This window comes from Eubalaena glacialis, chromosome 4, assembly GCF_028564815.1.
Source record: "Eubalaena glacialis isolate mEubGla1 chromosome 4, mEubGla1.1.hap2.+ XY, whole genome shotgun sequence".
Lineage (NCBI taxonomy): Eukaryota > Metazoa > Chordata > Mammalia > Artiodactyla > Balaenidae > Eubalaena > Eubalaena glacialis.
The window spans coordinates 63735848-63762799 of record NC_083719.1 but is presented as its reverse complement, the minus strand read 5'-3'; the positions used below and the strand labels follow the sequence as shown (position 1 = coordinate 63762799).

General features: G+C 42.6%; 1 protein-coding gene across 3 annotated transcripts in view; it reads left to right on the top strand.

Annotated features, from left to right (window-relative positions):
* Positions 1-26952, top strand: part of SERINC5 (serine incorporator 5) — a 192749-nt gene that overhangs the window by 117161 nt on the left and 48636 nt on the right. For all 3 annotated transcript variants that reach the window (XM_061189400.1, XM_061189401.1, XM_061189399.1), the window contains one exon: positions 26673-26840. In XM_061189400.1, the coding sequence (XP_061045383.1) occupies positions 26757-26840 (84 nt within the window). In that variant the 5' untranslated portion in view covers positions 26673-26756. The remainder of the gene's footprint in view (positions 1-26672; positions 26841-26952) is intronic.

Here is a 26952-nt window from a genome sequence, read left to right as displayed (position 1 = left end):
TTTGATCTTAATCTATTATTATTTATTTTAAATTATTTTATGGATTTTTTTAAAGGTAAAAACGTAAACCCTTATTTTAAATCTTTTCTTTCCTCTCAAGGGCATATTTAAAATCATTTTACGTCCCACACATTTTGATATGCTTTGTTTTCATTATCATTCAATTCAAAATATTTTCTAATTTCCCTTGTGATTTCTTCTTTGACCTGTTGGTTATTTAGAAGTGTGTTGTTATTTTCCAAGTATTTGAGGATTTTCCAGGCGTATTTTTGCTATTGATTTCTAGTTTACGCTTGTGATAAGAGAACATATTCTGTATATATGTATTTCTTTTTGATGGCTCAGAATATGATACATTTTGGTGAATGTTCCATGTGCTCTTGAAAAGAACATGTTTTCTACAGTTATTGGGTAGTTACTGCCCATCGTGGCTTGACCAAATGACAGCCTTACAAGTAAGGCCAGAGTGTTGAGGGGGTTGACTTAAAGGCAGGAAGATGGAAATACGTATTGTGTAAACTGGTTTTCCTCTCCTAGTCTCTTCACTGCCTGCTCATTTTTCCATACTACCAGCAGGTTGGGTATAGCGTTCAAGTTGGTTGCTAGTGTTGTGCAAATCTTCTCTATCTTTACTGATACAGGTGTCTAATTCTGTCAATTACTGGGAGAAGGGTGTTAAATTTTTCAAATATGATTGTGTTTTTGTCTCTTTCTACCACTAGTTATGTCAGTTTTTGTTTAATATATTTTGAAGCTCTATTATGTATACACACATTTGGGATTGTTATGTCTCCTTAATGAATTGATCCTTTTATAAAATTATCCTTTTTATCTCTGGTAATGGTCTTTGTCTTCAAGTCTTTGTCTGATGGCCATACTACCCTTTTAACTTTCAACTCATCTGTGTCTTAGATTTAAAAATGCTCTTATAAACAGCATGTAGTTGGGACTTTTTGATCCCTTCTGACAGTCTCTGCCTTTTAATTGGATGTTTAGATCATTTACATTTAATGTAATTATTCATGCTTGAACTTCAGGCTATATATTGTTGGTCATTTCCATTTCCTCGTCTGTTCTTTGTTCTTTCTTACCTTTTTTTGGGAGGAGGGGTAGGATGGGCATTAATTAAATGTTTTTCAGTATTCTATCTTCTTTATTGCCTTTTTATTCCTTAAAATTTTGTAAAGATTATAGTATGTATTATAGCATCTTGAAGAAAGGATAAGAGTGGGTCAATTTACTAGACTCTTTTTAGCAAATGACAAGTAACAAACAGTACTTTCTGCTTTATAAAAATAATATATAGTTATAGAAAATTTGGGAAATACAGAAAAGTATAAAGAAGAAAATGAATATCATTTATAATCCTAGAGAGAACAAACCCTTGTTAGTATTTTGTTTTATTTCATTATAGTATTAAAGTAAATTAGACTGGGAATTCTCTGGCAGTCCAGTGGTTAGGACTCCGCACTCTCACTGCTGACGGCCTGGGTTCAGTCCTTGGTCAGGGAACTAAAAATCCCCCAAGCCATGCAGAATGAATGAATGAATGAATGAATAAATGAATGAATATCAGATCATGCTTTATGTACTGTTTTATATCCTAAATTACTTTCACACAACATTATGGACATTTCTACATATCGTAAGAATGAGAACATTTTAATGGCAGTATCACATTTAATTGATCACGTGGACATTTATTTCACTATTTACCCTTTACTAAATGTTTAGTATATTAAAAAAAACCAAAAAACTTAAGTAACTCTTGTGTAATCTATTTTAGTCCCATGCCTCTTTAGGTTAGAGCTCTGGAAATAGTCCTTCTATAACACAACATGAATATGCATTCCTAAAAATCACACTATGCAAAATGGAACAGCAAAAACCACAGGCCTTGTGGGGAAAATGGGGTTGGAGCACAGCATTGAAAGTTTTGTCAGTGACACACACACACACACAAAAAGGGAACCTGGTAAAAATGATATTACAGTTTTACAAACTTAAATGGTTAAGAGATACGTAATACTACGAAAATTTGGCACTTGACCTTGAAAAAGACCTGAAATTTGCTTGTGGAAGCAGGTGTTGGAAAAGTTGCAGCTTGTGAGTTGTTGTGAAGTGGTGGATGGAGGGTTATCTGAAACTGGATGGAAAGTTGTAATACCAGATGTGCTTTCGAGTGACTCATAATGCAGGTGGAGTGGAGGAGTGTGTGTTTCATATGTTCTGTGTAGCTCAGTTCAGCTGGGCACGGTGTTCTGCCTTCAGTATATGTTTCTCACAGACAAAACTGCACGTCCTGTTTTGCTCATATTGTTCCCTAACATGGTTGGGGAGGAAAAAGTTTTCCTTGACCCTTTTAGGGTCTCTGGCTGGATCTGAAAATTAAACTGACAAAGATTAACAGGAGAAAAACATACACATTTATTTAACACAAGTTTTATGTGACCTGGGAGCCCTCATAAGGAAATGAAGACCCAAGAAATAGTGAAACCTACTTCTATATTAGATTGAACAAAGAGAGGCAGTTGTGGAAAAATGACTAAATTATGTGGGGAGGTGAAAGGAAGATAAAAATTATTTTAATAAGGTCTCTTTGTATAGAATTCTCTCCATCTCAACTTCTTGTCCTTGTTAAGAATGTCTTCCTTCTGGTACAGGGAGGGCACCTCTCATGTGGGAATGTCATCTCCTGCTTTCAGGAAGAAACATGAAGGTCAGAGTGCCCTTCTTGCACCTGCTGTTTCTCAGGTGCCTTAACTCAAAATAATCAATATGCCAAAGTGGCATATCCTGGGGTGAGATGCTCTGAACTCCTTCCATATCAATCCTGTTGGAACAAATTTGTATTTTCAGAGCAAGTATAGCAGAACCAACTATAAAATGCATAGGTCAGAAGCCCTGGACGTGGCAAACCTCCTTCAGAAAGGCCGACCAATTCGTATGCCTGTTAGCTGCGTGAGGGAGGAGCTGGGCCCGCTGCTTCTCTTTGGACCAACTCCCAGAAAGTTGGTACTGGAAGTGGCTGGAAGGGTCTTCTGCTCCTCCTACCCAGTTGTGCTCAGATTTCTTATACTATAGTAAGTGAACAACTTCAGAGATGGGAACTCTTCCTATCTTTGGAAACAGCTCTACTTCATTTTAGGGAGCTCTGGTTGAATTCCTCTTCCTGCCAGCCTCCCCAGGCTGAAATGACTTGCTGGCCCAGAACTTGGAGAGGGTTGCAGTGGTTTTGTAGAGTAGAAGAGGCAGCATTGAAGGTGGGAATGGGCTCTGGCTCCTGGGGAATAGAGGACCACAGTTGGGTTGATGCAGCTCTCCTGGTTATGAAAATCCTCACTGTCTACCCAAACCTTAAACTGAAAATTGGGACATGCTGACAGAGGGGAATTGTACCTCTGGGTATGAGAAGTTTCAGTTGGAAGCCAAATTATTGGAACTTCTAGCACTCCCAAATAGTTTTTAAGGATAATGGTCAGGCAGTTTGAAATTAGAACCATCATGGGAAGTTTTTGGTTGGCAGCAAGCCAGAGAAAGTCTCGCTGCTGACCATGAGATTTCTGATGTGAGTGATGCCTGTCACTCCTTTGGTGGGTTACCATTCTCAGGTACCTTATGGACGGTGAGAATCTGGTTAGTTACACAGTCATCTTCTGGAGCTAGATGAATCCTTAAGGGAGTGGCATGTCCACCCTCTCATGTTATTGAAGAAGAGACAGGCCTGCAGGGCTCAGGCCCTCTTCCAGGTTCACACAGCTAATCAGCATGCGGCAGGGACTGCCACCCTGGCCTGCTATCCTGGCCTTTGGTGTGCCCCCGTGGCCTGTACACAGTGGACATTTGGTAAATGACAAGAGAGAGAATGGGTGAGTGTTGGGCTTTTTCTGAAGACATCTGCAGTTCAACAGAGAGCTCATGGTTGCAGATTTTAAACATAATCTTATGGTTGAAATCTCACATTGGTTTTTTTCTACTGTATTTTGCTGCAGTAAAATCAGTTTAAACCTTTTGTCCTCTCTCTTCTATTAAACTCCCAAGCAGTTGTTTGAATTTTTTTTTTTCCAGGAAGTTCTGCTTCATCTGTGGATCATGAGCTTTAACAGAAAGCAGTTTTTAAGAATGTACTTTTTTATTTCTTACCAAGCCATGTAGTTTGTGAAAGTTGCAGGTTGCTGAGTAAGGGGTATTAGGCCATTTAGATTGAGCTGGTTAACCAATGAGGCGCTCTATGCAAATTGTTATACCCAGCAGTGGCTTCTGGCTGCATGCTTTGAAAAGCATGAAGCAGTAAATTATTTCCTTATGATGGGGGGAGGAGAGGGTTGAGGGTTGTCATGGGATTGTATTTTCTTGGAAGCTAGAGGTCCAGCAGAGCTGAGTCTCTGACTTCATTTTCCTGCTGTGACATGGCAGAAAGAAAGCAGGGCACAGAGCGCTGGAAGAGGCTGATGCTTATCCCATTTCCCCTTCATTGTGAGTCTGACCTGACCGTATTCCCAGATTTTAGAGAGATGCCCCTCTTCTCCTCCACTCAGCACTGTCCTTCCATTCCCCCTTCCCGATCTTTCTAAGACTTTGAGAGTAATAAAAATGGTTGAGGTACTAAGAGAAAGTAGGGAGGGAGCTCCTGATCAAAAAAAGTATCTATTCTATAAGGCTTTTATTAGAAGAGTTAAAGAAAAAGCTATAACTAATTAAGTGAGTTGTGGCATTTGGGAGGAATGATCTTTAACTAGTGGGTCCCCGGGGCAGTGCTGTTGGAATTTTGGGTGAAGCAGTTCTTTCTCTTGAGGGAGTCCTGAGCTGGTATTTAGTATGCTTGATAACATTAAGATTTAGTGCCTAAGCTAAGCCAGTTAGATATCAGTAGCACTTACCAGTCTTTGTGAAAACTGTCTCCACCTTTATAAGCAACAACCCACAAGGCCACAGAGGGAGGATGGTGCTGCCCAGATAAGAACCACTTGGTGGTTTGGCCTTGATAATTTTTCCATGGAATTTAGAACTGCAACATGGACTGAATCCTACTTCCAGTAGCACATACGGAGATAAAAAAGGACACAGATAAGCAAGGTAGATGATTCTACCACAGCACCACCTTGACTTATATAACATGCATTCAAAACTCGACATACAGACAGCAGGTTGTATTTTGGATGTAGTTTACTTTAAATGTTGCTCAGAAGTGTCATATTAAGATTGAGTGCTTAAGCTAAGCTAGTTAGATAAAGTTATGTGTTTGATAGGAGAAGGAAAAGCATGCTTTATGGTGAGAGAGTTCATTTAGATATTTTTCCGGTATGCATTTTGTAAGCTTTTTTGTGGATAGTCCAGAGGCAGTACAGTTGAATAATTAAGAGCCAATTCTGGTGACAAGAAGCCTGAGTCCAGAGAGACAGGAAACTGAGATTATCAGTTTGGTTGCGCCGTTGATAAGGATGTGTGGTATAATTTATTATTATCTGCATTACGCACGAGTTACATATGTAAATGTAGACTTTTCTTGACTAAAGTGTACTGAAGTGAATAGAACTAGGAAAAAAAAAAAGTGTGCCACCCATAAAAGTGGTTGCCAAGATTATAGTTAAGCTGTCAGATCAGTCTTTGTCAGGGTGCTGCAGCTGGCTGTGGGTTACTAGGAAGTATTGAAAGGGCTGTTTTTGGTACAAGAAAATTGTTGGAGGAATGGGAGCTCCAGTACTAAGAATCAGCCATTTCCAATGTGCAGTCTCTTAAGAAAACTCAATGTTGAAAGATCCATGAAATACTTAATGTAAACTTTACAAAGCATTTTATAGCTGACCGATAATTTAAGAATCACATGGAACAGTTTCAGCTCCAGAGTGCTGGGAATTTGCCCTTGGGACACTTTATTCCTGTTTAAATTAACAGGTGTTCAAAAAAACCTCATAGTTTTATTTTTATCCTTAAAGTGAGTTGGAGCAATGCCCAAGCGTTTACTTCTCTGTTGAGCAGAAATGTCCAGCCTTTTAAAATTATTATTTTAGGTTTCCTCTTTTTTCTTTTTTTGGATACGTCCTTATTTGTCTTATAAAAATGACTATATTAGGTTTTTTTAATTAAAGAAATTCTTTATAAAATTTTAAAAGTTTTGAGATGTAGTTCACATACCATATAGCTCATCCATTTATTTATTTTTAAAATTATTTATTTATTTATTTGGCTGCACTGGGTCTTAGTTGCGGTGTGCAGGATCTTTTAGTTGTGGGGTGCGGACTCCTAGTTGCGGCATGTGGGATCTAGTTCCCTGACGAGGAATCAAACCCGGACCCCCTTCATTGGGAGCGCAGAGTCTTAACCACTGGACCACCAGGGAGGTCCCTAGCTCATCCATTTAAAGTCTAAAAATTCAGTGGTTTTTAGTGTATTCACAAAGTTGTACAACCATCACTACAGTCTAATATTAGGACATTTTTATCACCTCTGTGACCATTAGCAGTTGTTCCCAGTTTCTTCCCTAACTTCCTCACATCCCTGACAACTATTAATTTACTTTCTGACTCTATGGATTTGCCTATTCTGAACATTGCATGTGAATGGAATTGTACAATATGTGGCTTTTATGACTGACTTCTCTCACCTAGCATGTTTTCAAGGTTCATCCATGTTGTAGTATATGTCAGTACTTCATTCCTTTTTATGCAGAATACCACATTTATCTCATCCATTTTTCAGTTGATGGTTGTTTAGGTTGTTTCCACTTTATGGCTGTTTTAAATAAATCATTTTCCAAAGAGGCTGCTGCATCTTATATTCCTACCAGCAGCGTATGTGGGTTCTAATTTATCCATATCCTCACCAATGCTTATTATTGTCTGTTTTTTCTTTTTTTAAAATTATATCCACCCTAGTTTGTGAAGTGGTATCTCATTTTGGTTTTGATTTGCATTTTCCTAATAACTAATGATGTTGAGCATCTTTTCAGGTGCTTATTGTCCATTCATATCTTCTTTGGAGAAATGTCTGTTCAGATCCTTTGCTCATTTCTAAGTTGGGTTGTTTTTTCAAAATTGAATATTAAGAGTTCTTTTTTTTTTTTTTTAAACTTTGGGTTTATTTATTTATTTATTTATTTATGGCTGTGTTGGGTCTTCGTTTCTGTGCGAGGGCTTTCTCTAGTTGCGGCAAGTGGGGGCCACTCTTCATCGCGGTGCGCGGGCCTCTCACTATCGCGGCCTCTCTCGTTGCGGAGCACAGGCTCCAGACGCGCAGGCTCAGTAGTTGTGGCTCACGGGCCTAGTTACTCCGCGGCATGTGGGATCTTCCCAGACCAGGGCTCGAACCCGTGTGCCCTGCATTGGCAGGCAGATTCTCAACCACTGCGCCACCAGGGAAGCCCAAGAGTTCTTTTTATATTCTAGATACCAGCTCTGTAAGATACGTGATTTGCAAATGTTTTCTCATTCTGTGAGTTATCTTTTCACTTTCTTGATGGCATCATTTGCAACATAAAATTTTTAAAATTTTGATGTAGTCCAATGTATCTATTTTTTCTTTTCTGGCTTGTGCTATATCTTGTGTCTAAAAAATGCTTTGTCCAGCCCAAGGTCATGAAGATTTAGTCCTGTGTTTTCTTCTAAGAGTTTCATAGTTTTAGCTCATACGTTTAGGTCTTTGGTCCATTTTTTGAGTTAATTTTTGTGTATGGTATAAGGAATGGGTCCAGCTTTATTCTTTTGCATTTGGGTATCTATCAATAGTTCTAGCACTGTTTATTGAAAATACTGTTTTTTTTCTCCAGTCCATTAACTCGGCCCACTTGCCAGAAATTAATTGACCATAAATGTTAGTGTTTATTTCTGGGCTCTCAATTCTGTTAATTTTTAGAAATTGATCCTACGTTGGAGGAATTATCCATCTGGGATTTAGACACAGTGGGACTGTTGGTCAGTGGGCTGGAGGTTGCAGTCTGGGGGCTGGTGACTAGTCAGTCTTAGATGGTTGGCTCATTTCTTCGTGTGGTCATGAGATTAAATATTCTCAGATTTCTAACTGTAGGTTTCACAGGGCTGTGGTAGATGTTGGAGGCATGAGAGGTGGTTTTGTTTATACAAATCACAAAGTATAAATACTGTGTCAGTGGAAACTGGAGTCGTCCCTATGTCACTGGTAAACTGTGCTTCTGAGTCATGGAATTGTCAGGACTAAAGTACGCTTCCTTGCTGTACGCAGCACTAGCCAGCTCTTTATGTAATATTTTCATTTATTAAGCAATAACTTCATTAGAAAATGAATTTTGATTGGATTTTCCAAAACAGTTATTGTTTTTCGAAGGTGCTAATCCCTCTTTCCTTTTTTCTTTTCCACATTTAGTTCGGTGAGGCAGTTAAGAATGCTGACTTTAAATCACACCTGGGTTTGGGCGCTGTCCTCACCCTTAATGAGCTGTGACCTTGGGCAACTTATTTCCTTGAGCCCAAGTTTCTCATTGCTGCAGTGGGGATAATAACAGAAGTAAGTATCTCACAGGTTGGGAGAAACTGTCCACACGTAAGAGTCCATCCTAGCATTTGGGAGTGAGTGCTGCAGAAATGGGAGCAGTTGCCTTTGTTGTTGTTGTTTGTTTACGTAGTTACAAAACACCCCCCTCCCACCCCCCAACAAAATCCTTTTGGAAGAAGTCGGCAAACAGAAATGCAAAGGGGAATAACTTTTTGGTTAGATGTGAGGTTTGGGTGGTGGGGCTGAGGATGCTGAAGCTGCACACTGCTGGAGCAGGTGGAGCTGCCAAGAGGAAGGGAGCCCGTAGGTTCCTTGTCCTTTGGGAACAAGCTTCCACAGGTTCCTTGTCCCCTTGTTCCTTGTGCAGTGGGAAGAGAGCTGGCAGCCGGGTAAGTCTCTCTAAGCGTCAGCTCCAGGTTTGAGTTTGAGGAAATGAGATGCTAGCTACTTTGGAGCTACTGGGTTCAGACCCCAGCCCTGTAAGCCTCTCAGTTTCTTTTTTGAGGGCGCTAAGAATAATATTGGTAACTAACATTGTTGTTCTAAGTGCTTTACTGCATTTTCTGTCCTAACAATCCTATGGTGTTGGAACTACTATTATCTCTATTTTGTAGATGAGGTGATTGAGGTGCAGAGCTGATAAGTAACCTTGTATTGATGGAATGAGCATTTAATACAAGCTAATGTTGAACACTTACTACGTGCCAGGCACGTGGGCTGAGCCCTTTACATGGCTGACCTCATGTCCTCCTTAAAGATGTCATCATTATCGCTTTGATATGGGGAAACAAGTCTGTTTGCATTGCTCCACTGGCCGAGGGATTCCTACCTATATTAGGGAGCAAGTTTCTGTTGTTTGTTTACTTTTACTCTTGCCTAGAGTTGTCTTAAACTGTGAATGTTTAGTGTAGGTGAGTTCAAATTCTTGTTTGTTTATATTGATCACTTTTCAGTTATTTGATAACTTCAAAGGTTGGTTGAAAAACTGTTTTGTTTTATGCAGTCTCTGAAGAGATGATCCCAAGAAGTTAAATTAAAAAAAGAAAAGTTTCTATGTGATATTTTGAGGGAAAGGGAGTCTTCTGAACTTACCATGAAATTTACTTTAAGCCTAAATGTAATTTTTGTTTTCTGTCTTTTGCTTATGTATCTTGTTGTTGTATAATTCGTTCGGAAGAGTTCAGAATGATCTTTTTATTTCTATTAGAAAGCGTGGGAGGTGTTCTGATGTTAGCAATGGGAAAAATGTGAATCATGGGACAGTTTAGAAATGGACATTTTGTGCAGTATCATAATGATTGAGAATGTAGGCAACCTGAATTTTTTTTACTTAATGTAATAGTTGAAAGAAGAAGGCGAATGATAAAAGGAGATTTGGATTGTAGTTCAGATTTTAGGCTTGCTGCAAAGTGCCAAACTCAGTTTCACTCTATTTTATGCTTAGTGTCTGTTTTTAAAGCTAGAGTCCAAAACAATTGCTAGAAACTTTTAAACATCATCCCTCTCTGTAGAATATAATTTGATCCTGAGTGTATGACAGTAGCTCTTGATGGCTGCTCCATCTTAGAGATGGCACCATAAAGGTTCGGGTTTGAGTGTTAGGACCTGGCTGACTGAGTTCACATCTCAGGACCTTAGGAAAGTTGCCTCACTTCTGTCCACATCAGTTTTCTCATTTGTGAGAAAAAATGGAATCGACATTCTTTTTTCCTTTTTCTCTCTTTTCTCCTTCTTTCCTCTACTTCTTCTTTTGTCTTTACATCACTCCTTCAAAGTCAGCATAACTTATACATTTTTTCTCTGATTCTAAAAGTGGTACATTTTCATGCCAAAAAGTTAAGTAATACTTTCTCATTTGTGAAAAGATGGCAAAAATACCAGTGAAAAACTGGTAAATCATTATCTGCCTCACAGGATTGTGAGGATGAAATGAATCTATGTTAGGAATTTAGGGCCCTACCTGGCACCTAGAGAATACACAATACAATTTTCTATTATTAAAAAAATTATTATTACTACTGCTACCACAACTTATAAGAAGAATAAACACTGCCAAATGTCTTTCAGAATGATACTTGATGCTGAAGGCCTTGGCTGTATTATACTATAGCAAGCCTTTGGAATGGTGCTGAGTGAGGGCCAGTGAGGACGATGCGTATCTAATGGGCCCTTCTGACTGCCTCAGGTCTTGTGTGCATTTAGGTGCTTTTGGGTCTCTCTTGATTTTATGTTTCTGTATGGGGGCGGGTGGAGGAGGCTTCAGAACAGTGTACTCCAGGTCTCCTGGGGATGTGGTGATGTAACAACAATTTTCGGAATCCTAATGGGCTCTGCAATCAGAGATTGAGGTTTCCTTATCTGTAAAATGGGGATTGTGATACTTAAATCATAGGGCTCTTCTGAAGATTAAATCAGGGAATTCCCTGGCGGTCCAGTGGTTAGGACTCCGTGCTTCCACTGCAGGGGGCACGGGTTCAATCCCTGGTGGGGGAGCTAAGATCCCGCATGCCTTGCGGCCAAAAAAAAAGATTAAAAATCAAAGATTAAATCAAAGAAGGTCTTGAAAGTACCCTAGTGTAGTGCCTTGATACAGAGGAAGTGTTTAAGAAACGGTAGGTAACTATTATTTATAATGAGTACTGGGTAGAAGGATCTCCCTGGTTGCTTAAGACACTCCCAGGTTTTTTTTTTTTTTTTTTTAAAAGACATTCCCAGCTTTAATTTTCGGTGTTTTGATGGCAGAACAGCATATAATTCTTTGGATTCTTTTTTTTTTTTTTTTTTTGAATTTTATTTCATTTTTTTTAACACCTTTATCAGAGTATAATTGCTTTACAATGGTGTGTTAGTTTCTGCTTTGTAACAAAGTGAATCAGCTATACATATACATATATCCCCATATCTCCTGCTTCTTGCGTTTCCCTCCCACCTTCCCTATCCCACCCCTCTAGGTGGTCACAAAGCACGGAGCTGATCTCCCCGTGCTATGCAGCTGCTTCCCACTAGCCATCTATTTTACATTTGGTAGTGTATATAAGTCCATACCACTCTCTCACTTTGTCCCAGCTTACCCGTCCCCTTCCCCGTGTCCTCAAGTCCATTCTCTACATCTGTGTCTTTATTCCTGTCCTGCCCCTAGGTTCTTGAGAACCTTTTTTTTTTAAGGTTCCATATATATGTGTTAGCATACGGTATTTATTTTTCTCTTTCTGACTTCACTCTGTATGACAGTCTCTAGGTCCATCCACCTCACTACAAATAACTCAATTTCGTTTCTTTTTATGGTGGAGTAATATTCCATTGTATATATGTGCCACATCTTCTTTATCCATTCATCTGTCGATGGACACTTAGGTTGCTTCCATGTCCTGGCTATTGTAAATAGAGTTGTAATGAACATTGTGGTACATGACTCTTTTTGAATTATGGTTTCCTCAGGGTATATGCCCAGTAGTGGGATTGCTGGGTCGAATGGTAGTTCTATTTTTAGTTTTTTAAGGAACCTCCATACTGTTCTCCATAGTGGCTGTATCAATTTACATTCCCACCAACAGTGCAAGAGGGTTCCCTTTTCTCCACACCCTCTCCAGCATTTATTGTTTGTAGATTTTTTGATGATGGCCATTCTGACTGGTGTGAGGTGATACCTCATTCAGTTTTGATTTGCATTTCTCCAGTGATTAGTGATGTTGAGCATCCTTTCATGTGTTTGTTGGCAATCTGTATATCTTCTTTGGAGAAATGTCTGTTTAGGTCTTCTGTCCACTTTTGGATTGGGTTATTTGTTTTTTTGATATTGAGCTGCATGAGCTGCTTATGGTATTTCTTCCCTTCTGATATTCTTTGATTTTGCCAAGGTTGTCTTGTTTTTTTAATGTACCCCAAGAGAATGAATTTTTCTTTTTTTTTTTTTTTTCTGGCCGTACTGCACGGCATGTGGGATTTTAGTTCCCCGACCAGGGATTGAACCCGTGCCCCCTGCAGTGGAAGCGCAGAGGCCTAACCACTGGACTGCCAGGGAATTCCTAGAATGAATTTTATAAATAAAATAGACAGCTAGATAACAAGTCATAGCGTATGTGGAAGGTAGCAAATTAAATGGGCTTTGTACTTTTTTCCGGGTCAGAAGACTTCTACTCTTTTATTCTTCACTGATTAAAATTTTGTATAATTTTCTTTTAATTAAAAGAACTTGTTATGAAATTCATCCTAATGTTAAAACCTGGAAAAATCAGGACAAGGTAAAGAACACAAAGATGATTTAAAAATCACAGCTCTGGTTAATATTTTAGCATGTTTACTCTGCCTTTTCCCAGGGATGTGTCCATGAGCATTTTCCCATATTAAATTATTTAACGACATCTTTTTCAGGGACCGCATACTTGTCTGTCGCAAACCCCTTATCTTGTCATATTGAAGCAGTGTTTGATCCCCCTGGAAACGTGCGTTCCCTATTTGCCATCCCTGAAGAGTCCTCCTGAGCGGAGAGCTCGGGAACTTGCTGTGAGGGGTGTGAAATGTCTTCCTTAAACACACACCCGCACCTGCCATTGGCTTGTTCCGGACCCGTGGAAGAGGAGGCCCTGCCGCTGCAGAAGGAAAGCCCTCACCCTAGTTCCCTGAGCTTGGGTACAGCACTGAAGGAGCCACAGATCACCTGGGAGCTTATTATTGAATAAGTGCAGGTTCCAGTTCTGAGTAGTAGTTGGGGGCTGGGACCCGACGGGCTCCCAGCGATGCCCACGCTGCTGGCCCGGGAGCCACACTTGGCACCTCGAGCTCGGGCACCTCAGAGTTTGCCGAGCGCTCTCCGCTCTTGCTGTGAAGCAGTCTGTGGCTTAGTGTACTCTGGGCCGGTCTGTTTGGGGGCCTTCCTGCACTTCCTCTGTCCATCCCCTCATCCAGGCTCTTGTCCACAGTCCTGTGCTCTCACCACATCCCCACCAGATGCGCTCCTGTCACTCCAGCAGCTCTTGGCTTCCTGGGCCTCCCCCTCCTGCCACCACCAAGTCAGGGGCCAGGAAGGTTTCTTCGTGACTTCGACTTCATTGCTGCCCCCATCCCCCCAGTTTCCTGTGTGGGCCCTCAGGCCTCGTGCTGGCTGATTCCCTCTCTCTCCGTGGAGGGTCCCGCTTCAGAGGCACCCTCCGTCAGTCCTGCCCTGGCCCCAACCTGGCATTTGCCCCACTTGGGCCCCTTGACCCTTGGATTTCCCTGGGGGAAGGAAGGAGGGGCGAGACAGACCAGACTCCTGCAGGGAACCCTCTACTCTGTCTGCCCCCTATCCACTCCACCCAGCTGGCTTGAGAAACACCAGGTGTGACTGAACAAATCACAGTAATTCAGGTCCATTTCCTGAACCGCCTACCCCTTGGGCCTATTTACCTTGCAGCCCAATAACAGTTCATTGAGTATGTGCGTCAGCCTAGCTTTTTGATCTGTGGCATTTGATTTTCATGCCGGGGTACTGTTCTTCCACAGTGTAGGGCCAGTAGAAGGGCTCTATCTTTGTAGTTTTAAGCGGCAGAGGGAACACCACTCCCAACTTGGGAAGTGACTTCTTTCGTTAAAAAGAATGCCCCTGGGAGAACCTCCCTTAGACTCCCCTCTGCCCTCCTTGCTGGCACAGCCAGTGCTCTGATGGATTAAAAATATGAAGGTGAAGGTTGGGGCGGGGGGCGGGGCTATATAAGAATATTTTCATTTCTGTTGATATTTTGATAGAAAAAAATATGATTCATGGGCTCCTTCATGTGTGGCCTCGGTTCCTTTTGCAGAGGTATTTTAAGAACATTAACAGGAAGCTTCTCAGGATGGGGGCGCGGTCGCAGGGGGGAGTTGCACGTGTGTGAGAGTTCTCTGCCAGCCGGTGCCATGAAAGCTGCCTGTCGCTGAATAAAAGCAACCTCACAAACCCTGTCACCTAGGGTTTGGTGCCAGCTGGCCTTGTCATGAGGCCCAGGTTCAGAAGAGGGTAGGCGGGTTGCTGATAAGATCCACTGGGCCCCTGGGCAGCTCTTCAAACAAAAAAGGCAGTTAACTGCGGATATTTGCCTGGGGGAAGGGTACACACCTATTCATTCCTTCCTCTTCAAGCTACAAGTATGAGGAGGAGGTAAACTTCGGGGATGGAAGGAGAGGGGGGCTGGGAACAAGGCTTCCTTAATCTTTGAGGGACTGAGGGAACGGCAATCTCAACTGTGAGAAGGTGTTTTCTCAGCTGCAGGAAAACAGTGCAGCTGTTACTCCAGCTCTGAGAAAAGGCTGTGAGACCAGGCCCTTTCGTGTGGCCACCAGGCTTTCATGTGGAGAGACGGGTGAGGGCGACCCTGTAGGAGGGTCCCTGTGAGAACCAGGAGCTACTGCGGCCCTTTCTCTCTCCCTTCCCTGCCCCTGAGGGCTGGTGCCCTACGGGTACGGGGTTTCCCAAACCAGAGACCTCTGTCTGACATTTCTCTTTCCAGTTCTTCTATTCATTTATGTGAAAACAGGTTTAAAACGTCACCTTCTATCGGGCATTTTGGGAATCCTAAAGAATAGGGTTATATGCAATCCTGACTGCTGGAATATCTAGGGCAGGAGGCGTGTGTGAGTCTGTCCTTGCACAGAGCCACTGCAGCTAGTCTCACCTTCAGAGATAGCCAGCTTGTCACTTGTCAGGGGTCGGAGGTGTCTGGAGCCGTGGCCTCTTCCTACAGCGGGGAGGGAGAGTGACCAGCAGTTGACCCTGCGGTTGTGTGAGGGATGCGGGGAGGGACTTGCCTGCTTCTCAGACGTAGGGAGGGAGGCACCTCAGGGGCTTGGCCACTTAGCAGCCATAGCCCGTAGCTTCCAGAGAGCTCAGTTCTGTGGCTGACTCATCGTGAGCCATAAAATGCCATCACTTTGTGTTGTGATGGAAACCTTTCAAACTGTACTAGACACTTAGACACTTACTGCCTTCTTCCTAGAGTCGACAGAGCGTTGTTTAAACTACTTATGGTGCCATGTTTTAGTGGGTTTGCGTGTCTGTGAGTTGATTGCGCTATGGATGCAGAAGTGTGGGACCCACAGGCTGAGTTTTTAGCTCGTCCTGCCTCCAGACTGCTGAATTGTCTCAAATGGTGTGTTTTTTGCTGGTCCACTGATGCCCATCCCTAGATTTGTCCTTCAGTCAAATAACCTAACCTTTCTGGGCCTCCGATTTCATATCAGGAAAATGAGGGGACTGGACTGGATCAGAGGTTTTCAACCTAGGTGCTGCGACATGTCCCAGTTTGGGTGGAATTTGGGGGATGCTGAGTTTGATATAAATCGACTAGAATGTAAGCTTCATGAGGGCAGCGACTGTACTACTAGCTCCTAGAACAGTGCCTGGTCACTAGTAAGCATTTGATAAATATGTGTTGTATGTATATGTAAGAACATTTGTAGTGTTTTAGTGCATCCATATGTTTTATACATTGGAGTTGCACATGGGATTTCACTTGGTAGGGAAAGGAGTGCACTGCTAACCCCTTGAAACTGCTGGCCCACCTGAGCTCTGAGGTCATGCCTGCTGGAACTGTCTGTGAAATGAGCCCATTTCTGTTCTCCTTCCCAGAGCACACTTGGATCTAGTTGGCTCTGTGGCCTCCATCACCAGGCTTGGCAGCGTCTGGGGACTGGGCTGGCGTAAAGCACCTCTTAGAAAGGGCTTGGCAGATTTCTTCATTGCGGCATAATCTCCACAACACAATCAGGCAAATTTTGGGCTTTGTGTTTCATTAACTGCTTGTTGATAAGCTATTATGAAGTGGAAGAAGCAGGATTTTTCCCCCTCTCTCATTTTGATGAGAAGCCTTAAAACTGACTTTTAAAAATGGTTTAAACCTAATGAGCACTTTTCTTCCCATCATCCTACACTTTTCCATTTTGAATTTCAAGGTTTTGTTTTCCTACACCATTTTTTTTCTAGAACTTGCTTAACTCATCTTTCTCGGAACTGTTCTGCTGCAGGTATTTGTGGCTTCAGTGGGTGCAAATGAATGTTCTGATTGCCTTGCTTGTTCCTCAGTGGAAATAAAGAGGGCACGTGGGAAGTGCTTCCACACACATGACGACTTTTCCCCAAGTTGCTAGGATGCTTTCCTGGGTTTAGATCTCAGAAGTTTTATTTCTGAAAGTATTTTCCTTCAACAGATGCATTTATCATTCACATTAGGGCAGAAAAATGAAAACATTGTTATAAGTGAGGTAGTAATGATTTGATCCCATCCCCCTCCCATCTTTACCTCTTTCCATATCTACCTGATGGACTGAGGAGGGGGGCCTCTCTGGGAAGGAGGGACATGACTATTGATGATGTAGATGATAAGTACAGGTGGCTTTCTTGGGAAAGTGGGTGGGTACCCTGTACTAGGCTCTGTGCTGAGAGCTTTTCCTGAACTGACTCGTTTAATCCTCACAACAACCCTGTGAAGTAGGTATTTTTATTCCCATTTAACAATGAGATAATTGAAACCTGGAGAGGTAAAGAATTGGCCCAAGCTTCCCTGGTGGCGCAGTGGTTGAGAGTCTGCCTGCCAATGCAGGGGACACGGGTTCGAGCCCTGGTCTGGGAAGATCCCACATGCCGCGGAGCAACTAGGCCCGTGCGCCACAGCTACTGAGCCTGCGCGTCTGGAGCCTGTGCTCCGCCACAAGAGAGGCCGCGACAGTGAGAGGCCCGCGCACCGCGATGAAGAGTGGGCCCCGTTCGCCGCAACTAGAGGAAGCCCTCGCATAGAAAACGAAGAGCCAACACAGCCAAAAATAAATAAAATAAATAATAAAAAATTAATTAATTAATTTAAAAAAAAAAGAATTGGCTCAAGGGCGCTTAACCAGGCTGCATTGGAGCTTGGGTGTGAACCCAGGCAGCCTGGCTCCATCGAGAAGGGGGGAGGGCATTTGTCTGAGACATTTCTGATCGTCTCCACTTGTGAGGGAGAAGAGGGGGGGTTGCTACTGGTATGTAGTGGGGAGAGGCCAAGGATGCTGCTAAACATGCTACAGTGCACAGGACAGCATCCCCCCAAGAATTATGGGGCTCCCAAGGGTGCTGAGTTTGACAAACTTTGCTGTAAATGATCTGTCTCCCACGAGTGTTTGTTTTCTGTTGAACTGCCAGAAAGCGGAGTTAGTTTACCTTTTAACCTTAAACCTTATAGATTCTCTCCACCAACTTACTAAAGTATATCGAGTGTGGTATTTTTTAGAAGATGCATAAGCGGAGGGTGGTGTGAGGGAATGACTCAAAGAATCCAACTGCTGTCTGAGAACAGAGAACTCGATCAGCATTCTTTTGGTGCTGTAAGTAACCCTAACCTCGTGAGAAAGAAGCTCCCAACAAGGGGAACGGTTGTGTCCAGATTCGTTGTAACCCAAAAGCCAGTGCTGGCTTGGTGGGTGTTGATGACCTGTCCTTTGCCCGTTTCAGATTCGGTCCCAGTGGCTGTGGGTACTCAGTGCTCATGAAGGAAGGACACTGACCCTTGACAATGCTTTTCATGGAAATGCTGTTGAAACCAGCACGTTCTAGAATGTGGAAACCTGTGTGAGAAACCTCCTGTCCCAAACTCCTTTCCGACAATCCTCCAGAATCGTGTCGCGACAGTTATGGAAAAGATTGTGAAAACCTTGGAGCTTTAAGGGATTCTCTGAACTCAAAAGAGAAAAACTTAAGAACCTGAAATGAAGGAAACACAAGAGCCAATTTCTGGGCCAGGCAAATACACAGCTTCTTGTTCAACTTGCACTCTTAGGTAGCCATTTAATTTTTCCTATTTCATTTTCATTTGCTTCAAATTCTACCAAGTAGAGGTTTATTTATAGCAATTAAACTCTAAAAAACATTATAAGGGTTAAAGAATTTTTAAATTGAGGTAAAAACAAAATTCACCGTCTTAACCATACTTAAAAATACAGCACAGTGGAATTTTCTAGTTTTATGCCTCAGTTACAGTGATAGTTCACTCTGGCTGTTTTCTACCAATCACATAGCAGAAGTAGATCTCATTTACTCGCTGGCTGATTCGTTTAGCAAATACTTGAGTGCTTACCACCTGTAAGGTAGAAGAGAAATGTCGTTTTGTTTTCTTCCAAAAGAGAAACTTGAAGTGTTTTTTTTCTAATTACAAGATATGTGCTGGTTACAAAGAGTTCAGAAAATACAGAAAAGCATAGTCACTCATAATCCTACAATTCTGTTATCTACCATTGACATACTGGTATATCCTTTTAGATTGTTTTTTGTTGTTGTTATTGCAGATCTATGTCTTGTTATAATTTTACCCCAAATGCTATCATGCTCTATACTGTTGTGTTATTAACTATTTTCAGTTAATGCAGTGTGGACATCTTTCCATGGCGGTAACTTTTCCTGTATAATCATTTCAATGGGTGCATTGGATTCAATAATATGAATGCACCATTATGTCAGTGATCAATACTCCTTCCAGTACAGAAAGGAGCATCCAGGTTCCTTTCTTCTAAACAACACGTTATGTTAACGCAAGTTCGTGTGCCCGACACACAGTGAGGACAAACAAACCAAAACATCAGAGTTTGGAGCAGAGAAAGGTTTGTTGCAGGGCCACGCAAGGAGACGGGTGGCTCGTGCCCCCTCCAAAACCCCGAACTCCCCGAAGGGTTTCAGCAAAGCATTTTTAAGGCCAGGTGAGGGAAGGGGGTCACAGAGTATGTAGTCAGCTTGTGCACAGTTCTCTGATTGGCTGATGGTGAGGTAACAGGGCAGTGTCACAGGGATTAACACTACCAGTCCTTAGGCACCAGTAGATCTGGGGGCTATGTGCTCATGGTCATCAGATAGTTAACGTCTTTCATTTGGTGGAGGTTTTCACATCTGCAAAGCAACTCAGGAATGTGTATTAGATACTGTTATCTAGGTACTTCAGAGAGGAGCTAAAGCAGAGGGTTTGGGGGAATGCCCCATAGAGTCATTTCACGGGTAGAAACAAGGTCTGTTGTTTATTGCTGCATTCCCAGGAATTAACATTGCACAAGTAGGTATGTAGTATAATAACCATTAGTTGAGTGAATGAATGGCCTGGTTATTTCCATAGGATTAGGAGTAGGGCTTTTAAAGTGGGATAGGACTTGGGGGTGAGGTGGGGAGCTTGGTAATGGGAGTGGTTGAGCTGCTCTGGCAGGGCTCTAATAGAGGTCATCCAGATCCACTGAAGCCAGAGGTTGCCAGGAGAGAGGAGGGGGCACACAGAGGGAGATGCCTTCTTCAGATATCTGTTGAATGCTTACTGTACCCCTGAGGGCAGGAGAGAAAAACTGCTTCCTCACTTGCTGCTTCCTTCCCACACAGCCAATTTCCCTTCTGTAGGAAACCAAGGTTTCAGGCCAGTGTTGTCTGTCCAGTGCACCCTCTGTATAGACCAGCAGTGACTAGAGCAGAGTGGCAAAGAGCCTACAGATTCAAATCCTGGCTCTGCCACTCACCAGCTCTGTCAGGTGGGGTTGATATAACAGCTAATGATAAAAAAAGTTGTAGTACCTTGCAAAGAGCAAGGGATTAATAAGTGTTAGCTGTGGTTAGCTAATATTATTATGGATTAAGTAAGCTTTACTAGGTTGCCCTATATTCTTTTGTGTGGGAGAAATCCACTGTAAGCTCCAAACAAACCAACTTACTAACACATGTATAATACGTGTTGAGGTTTCTAAAACACAATCCTTTTGTGAATTAGCGACTACCTGCCACCTGTATTTCTTGTGCAGTAAGATACGCCTTTATTGAGCAGAGGAATTGTGTGTTCTTATTCTCCTAGCTTTCAAGTCGCATCATTCTCTCGTATAGCTACCGGTAAAGGGCAGCACGTGGCACCACGGTGGCAAGAGTTGCTATTTACCACTCTGCCTCCTGACTGTAGCGGAGAAAAAGGTCTGTATAAGCTCAGTGGGAAGCTGTTTCTGAGCATCTAGTGAGGAGAATGAGCTGCAAAATATTGGTTATGTAGTCCAGAATTTAAATAAATACTGCTATCAAAGTAGAATCAATTGTTCCTTACCTCTCTGCTGACCGCTGGTGATTCATAGATAATCCTAAAACCTCAAAGGAGAAGGAAGGAAAGTGGGCTGTGACATGGCATGAGTAGTATTGTGTGTTACCGAAAGATGTGGAAATGGATATTAAAAGATAGAGAGCACCGTTCACTTTAATAAAATGTTCTGAACCTGGTTTTATGTCTTGTGTGTTTTTCTTCTGTTTCCTTGGTATTAAACTCCGCCCCCCCCGCTCCCCCCCCCCCCCCCCCGCCTGCCAGCTCGCACAGGAACACCTGGGTTCTGCTTCCAGCAGCTTCAACAACTTCAGTTTTTTAGGAACTTCCTTACTGCTGCCCTGCCTCCTCACCATTTATTAAGGGACAATATTGTAATTATTGTAGTTAACAATCTCTTAGGTCTTTCCTCAGTTCTGCTAGGGCTCCTGCATTTCCAAGTCAGGAAAAGGGACTGAATGAAGGTCCGTGTCAGATTTGAAGCAATCTTTCCTTTTGCAGTTTGAACTTAGTTTTGACGTGCTAAAGCCAACTAGGCTGTCCAGAGCTCTCAAGGAATAAGTCTGAATGAATGAATGTTTTCCACTTTGCTGAGGGATTTACACTCCCCCAAACTAAAGCATTGGAACTGAAAAAAATGTGATCCGTGTTTGGGGTGATTCTTGCGACAGAAGTGTCCTATGCAACTTGTTTGCCTTCCTAAGTGGAACGAAGGGAACCCGAGTTAATGGGGTGCCTGAGCCATTATGATGAATGTGAGTTATCTCACTGCCGCGGGAGCTGAACATCGCAGAATGTAGCCCAGGAAGCAGTGGAGTGATGCTCATAGAACCCGTGCCTGCTTGAAGAGCTTTTGACTGCTCCACTTTTTAATTCTTCTCTTTCTGATCGATTTTTCTCTCTTTCTTCTTGCTTTGGGTTTAACCCAGTGTGCTTGCCTCTTGCAGGTCATTTTTCAACATCTAAGAATTTGTGGATGGCAGGGATCAATCAGATCACCTCTTACGGGGATGACCAGACTGTAGCATGGGTGCCACCATGCACATGGTGCCCATTAGTCCTTGCATTCTCCCTGTGGATTGAGACATTCAGCCTTAGAACCTACCTCAAGACCGCCACTGCCAATGAGTTGAGTGTCAGATGAAACCTGTTTACCTGCCATCTGTCATCTGCCTAGGCTCTTTCAATGTGCAAGTGAGGAAAACCAAGACCCAGAGCTGCACAGAGTTAGAATCCAGGCCTTCTGGTTCTCAGACCTGTACTCTTCCCACCAGTGGGCTTAAGCAAGCCTGTTGGAACTGTGGAAAAAAGCCCTGAGGGGGGAAGAGGGGAACTCTCACAAGATACATGGCCATGTGTTTGTGCTGATTCTATGACATCTCTTTGGCTTTCTTCCTGATTCTTTGCTATTTCCAATTGGTGGTGTTGTCAGCAGGGAATTCTAGGTAATAAAGGAATTGTGCTTTTTAGTTTAACAAAAGAACCCGGAAGTTACTACCAGCCCTAGCTCATGTTTCGCTTCTGTGATCACTTCCTCACGTGCCTGGCATCAGTCCTTAGAAGAACTGTCAGCCCAAGGCCAGTGGGGAGGACAAGGAGAGAGACTGTGTATTTATTTACTGTGGTTGTGGTGGTGTGTGTGTGTGTGTGTGTGTGTGTGTGTGTGTGTGTGTGTGTAAAGCCTTTGCTATCCACGCTGTTGCTATTTTGAAGGAAGTTAGATAGAGGGTGTGAACGGCTCTTTGAAATTTTTCTTTTTCAGTATATTTGGGGGAGGGGAAGTTTCTTCAGAAAGAAAGGAGTCACACAAGTCAATACCACATTGCAAATACTTCTATATGGTTATCTTGAAACTTAGTTACTTTTCGTAAATAGTCCGTTTTCTTTTTCTAATCATGAGAGTAATACATGCTCATGGTAAAAACCCAGACAGGAGAGCAGAACAGTGGGACATGGCTGTCTTAGTTTCCTCCCCACATCTAGGCCCACTCATCTAGGCCCAGGTGATCGATGTTAGCGGTCTTTGTGTCCACACACATATTCCCCACGTACAGATATGCATACGTATAAAATATCCGGGCATACTGGCTGTCTTAGTTTGCTGGAGCTGTCATAACCCAAGTACCACAGACCAGGTAGTGTAAACAACAGAAATTTAATTTCTCACAGATCTGGGAGCTAGAAGTCCGAGATTAAGGAGGCTTCTCTCCTTAACTTGTAGATGGCTGTCTTCTCCCTGTGTCTTCACATGGTCTTCTTTCTGTGTGTCTCTGTGTCCTAATCTCTTCTTCTTACAAGGACACTAGTCATATTGGATTAGGGTCCACCCCAGTGACCTTATTGAATCTTAACTACCTCTTTAAGGACCGTCTGTCTAAATAAAGTCATGTTTGGAGATACAGGGGGTTAGGACTTCCAACATATGACTGGAGGGGCTGGGGCAGGGACACATTCAGCCCGTAACACTGACTTATTCTTTTAAACTATGTCCTATTGTATGGATAGTCCATAATTCATTTATTCCGCCCCTGTGTAGCTGGAGAATAAGACCTTTTTTATGCTTTTTTTTTTTTTTAATTTTATTTATCTTTGGCTACGTTGAGTCTTCATTGCTGTGAGCAGGCTTTCTCTAGTTGCGGCGAGCAGGGGCTACTCTTCGTTGCAGTGCGGAGGCTTCTCTTTGAGGTGGCTTCTCTTGTGGAGCATGGGCTCTAGGCGTGCAGGCTTCAGTAGTTGTGGCACATGGGCTCAGTAGTTGTGGCTTGTGGGCTCTAGAGCGCAGGCTCAGTAGTTGTGGCACACAGGCTTAGTTGCTCCGCGGCATGTGAGATCTTCCCAGACCAGGGCTCGAACCCGTGTCCCCTGCATTGGCAGGCGGATTCTTAACCACTGCGCCACCAGGGGAGTCCCCGTTTTTATGCTTTTAATGAACAACCTTATACCTAAATCTCTGTGCCCTTGTGTAAATATACCTGCAGGATGAACTTCTAGAAGAATTGCAAGCATCGTCCTCCCAAAAGATTGTCTTGGGTCCCTCTTGAATGTATACTGATTTCTTGTGGAAAAAGATTGTGTGCAGTATCTACAAATTAAAGCCCTTAATAATGAACTCTTTGTGATACAATGTGGGTGTGAGAAATTCAGAGTGCAGCACATGACTTGTGCCCTTGGCCCTGTGAAGTGGGATTGCCAGCCCTTTTGTTTGAGGAGTGTTGCTGTTATGACTTTATCATATATTATTCATTCAACATTTATTGAGCCGTTGATGGGCACTGTTTTGTTCATATGTTGTTGTTTGTTTTTTGATAGACTATTTTTAAGGGATATTTTAGGTTCACAGCAAAATTGAGAGAGAGGTACAGAGATTTCCCATATACCCCCTGCCCCTACACACGCACAGCTTTCCGCATTATTCACGTCCCTCGCCAGAGTGGTACATTTCTTACAACCAGTGAACCTACATGGACACATCATTATTATTTAAAGTCCATAGTTTACATTAGGGTTCACTCTTGGTGTTGTACATTCTACCTTTGTTTTTTATACCTTGATTTGTTCAGTAAAATGTTTAGGTCCTCTGGAGTTGGGGGTAACAAGACAGAGGTGCTTCTCTCCAAGCTTGTGACAGCCCCAGAAGTTAGGTTGGCCAGGAGTCGCTTTCTCCAGTTTTGAGGGTGAAGAGTAGGGGAGTGACATGCTCCCAGTAATAAAGCTGTAAGTGGCAAGGAATAAAAGGTAAACACATTTTATTCTAAATTATGCTCTTCCGGAAAGAAGTAGTAAGTCAGCAGGGCTGTGAGATTTTCCTCACGGCTAACATAACATTGGTTGTGTGGATGCTGTTTTGAATTTCCACTTCCATATCAGCGTTTAGCTTAAGATAATGCACTTGTACTATGGTATTGGTGATTGGCATAGTTTGCTTTCATAAATAACTTTTAGGCTAGTAGAGAAGTGCTCTTTGATTCTAATACTAGGCATGTGTGTATGTATGTACACTTGTCTGTATATATGTATACACACATATAAATATCATAGCACTATATGTAGGGTGAAAGTGAAAAATAAGGAGAGTTTAAAAAATTAGATCCATACAGTGACACATGACTTTAATGACAGAGTAGGATTAAACCAATGTGATTTTCTCTTCACGTTTTCCATGATCATATTCCTCTGTCACTGTTTGTCTTTAAATGACCAATTAGGCTGGCATTATGTCTGTATGTGTTCATTTTTCCCCTCTGTGGAGATAGTAAGTGTAAATGTTGATTCTGCTATGGGTAAGTTCTCTCATGGGATGTATCAACTGCTTCTAAATATTTCTTTTTCCAGATAGGATGAATATTTGATCACATTTGAAATACAGTAAAACTGGTTATCTAAGACCATAGAGCTTAAAGAGTTAGCAACCGATGAATGAGGCAGTTTGGAAAGAATTTGGCAGGCAGAGGAGGAGGGAGGCGGGTCTGGGCCAGAAGCCAGCTAAGCCAGTGGGAGCGGAGAAGAGGGAGCGGGGGAGGGAGAGAAAAGAAAAACTGGGGCATAGGAGTGGAAAGGGATCAATAAAATCAGGGACAGAGAATGTGGATGAGTGAACTGTAAAGGAAGGTGGCCTATAAGAACACCACCCAGGCAGCAGTGTTAAGATCCCACTTGTGTGATCTGTTAGCTCAGCCCGATAGAATAGCTTGTCTTGCAAAGCAGTAGCCCAGCCTTCTGAGGCAAGAAGAGTCTTGAGAAAAATGGCTTAGAAAACTGAATGCAAGATGGAGAGAGTACATTAAGAAATTTTAAGTAATGAAATAGTACAGAATGACAAAGGGCTCCAACAATGGCGGTTCCATGAAGTAGATGAAATATCCCGGGAAATGCGTATGTTTCCAAGATCCGTCCTAACGTCATTATGATTATAACCTGTTGTGGTCTTACACCTGTGATCTCTTCTTACTGTAAGTGATGTTTATAGTGTAGCCTTCTAATTGATGCTTGTTTTGAAGCCATGCAAAGCTCTGAACTTCCTGCTAAATCATTATCAAGAGATTGCATTGTTAGGTTTTATATATAGTGTTACTACATGTAGGTTTGGTTGTTGTTCGTGGTTTATGGTAATCTCTTTTGTATTACTGCCTATTTGCTAAACGGATATCCCTCCCTAACACCAGGTGTGTCTGATTAGGTTGTCCGAGAGACCACCGAGTACACTACGTGCTGTTAGCACCCTCACTTTAAAACATGAGGAGTCTGAGTCTTGAAAATGCTCCTAGCTGGTAGGTGGCAGAGCCAGGCCCCAAATCCAGGCTTACGAAAGATCTAGTTTCCTTTTAGGGCAGTGAAAATACTCTGATACATAATGTTGCATATACGTCATTATACATTTATCTAAACCTGTTCAATATATGACACTGAGAGTGAACCCAAAATGTACCGTTCTGGTGACTGATATTGATAATGGGGGAGGCTATACATGTGTAGGAGTAGGGGGCATATGGAAAATCTCTGTGCCTTCCCCTCAGTTTTATTGTAAACCTAAAACTACTCTAAAAAAACAAACTCTTTAAGAAGAAAAAAAAAATTAACACCAGACCCAAACCTGAAAACTTAATCCCCTATTTCATTTAATATTCTCAAATAAAATTATGTCTGGTTGCATTGACCAGTAAAGCCCAATCCTGCCCCACTCATTAGCGTAAAGCCTACCGTTAGGGGCATGAAGCTGTGGTCAACAACACACGTGTAAGAGGCACCTGTGCCTTTTGTGCTTCAAGTTACCTCCTCTCCCCCATGCAGTTCATTCTTTGGCTCATGGATTTTGACAGGCCCCTTTCTTGGGCCCAACTTCTTGGTATTCCGTCCTTCCCACTTCACTTAGTCCTTTTTCTAGTTCTTGGCTTCTTCTCTTGCTCTTCCCTGATTGCTTTTTGTCTAAGAGTGCTCACAGTGCTTCAGGTGAAGTGTGCCTTTTCTGTTTAAGTATTGGGCATCTCCCAAGCCATCATGTTTATTACAGACAACGTCAGACCAATTCTGGCGAAAACTTTGTTCACGCACTCAACTGTTCACACATGTCCTATGGGCAGGACGCCTTGGAAGAATGGTAGCTCCCCTGCAGAGGTCTGGGGTAAGCAGGTTTGTGAAGGAGAGGCTCCGAGAGGATGTTCTGTGTTCCTTTCCTAGTTGGCCTGCTGCTGCGGGAATGCCGGCTGCTCCTACTGCTGCGGCTGCTGCCCCAAGATCCGCCAGTCCCGGAGCACCCGCTTCATGTACGCGCTCTACTTCATCCTGGTCGTCGTCATCTGCTGCATCATGATGTCCAACACCGTGGCCAACGAGATGAGGGAGCATGTAAGTCAGCCCCTTCAACTCTTCCTACTCCTGATGAACGGTTGATGAGGGTGTGTGGGAAACATTCCATTTAGAGGATGGGGCCCACCCTCCCCAGGGTGATTTAGGGTTA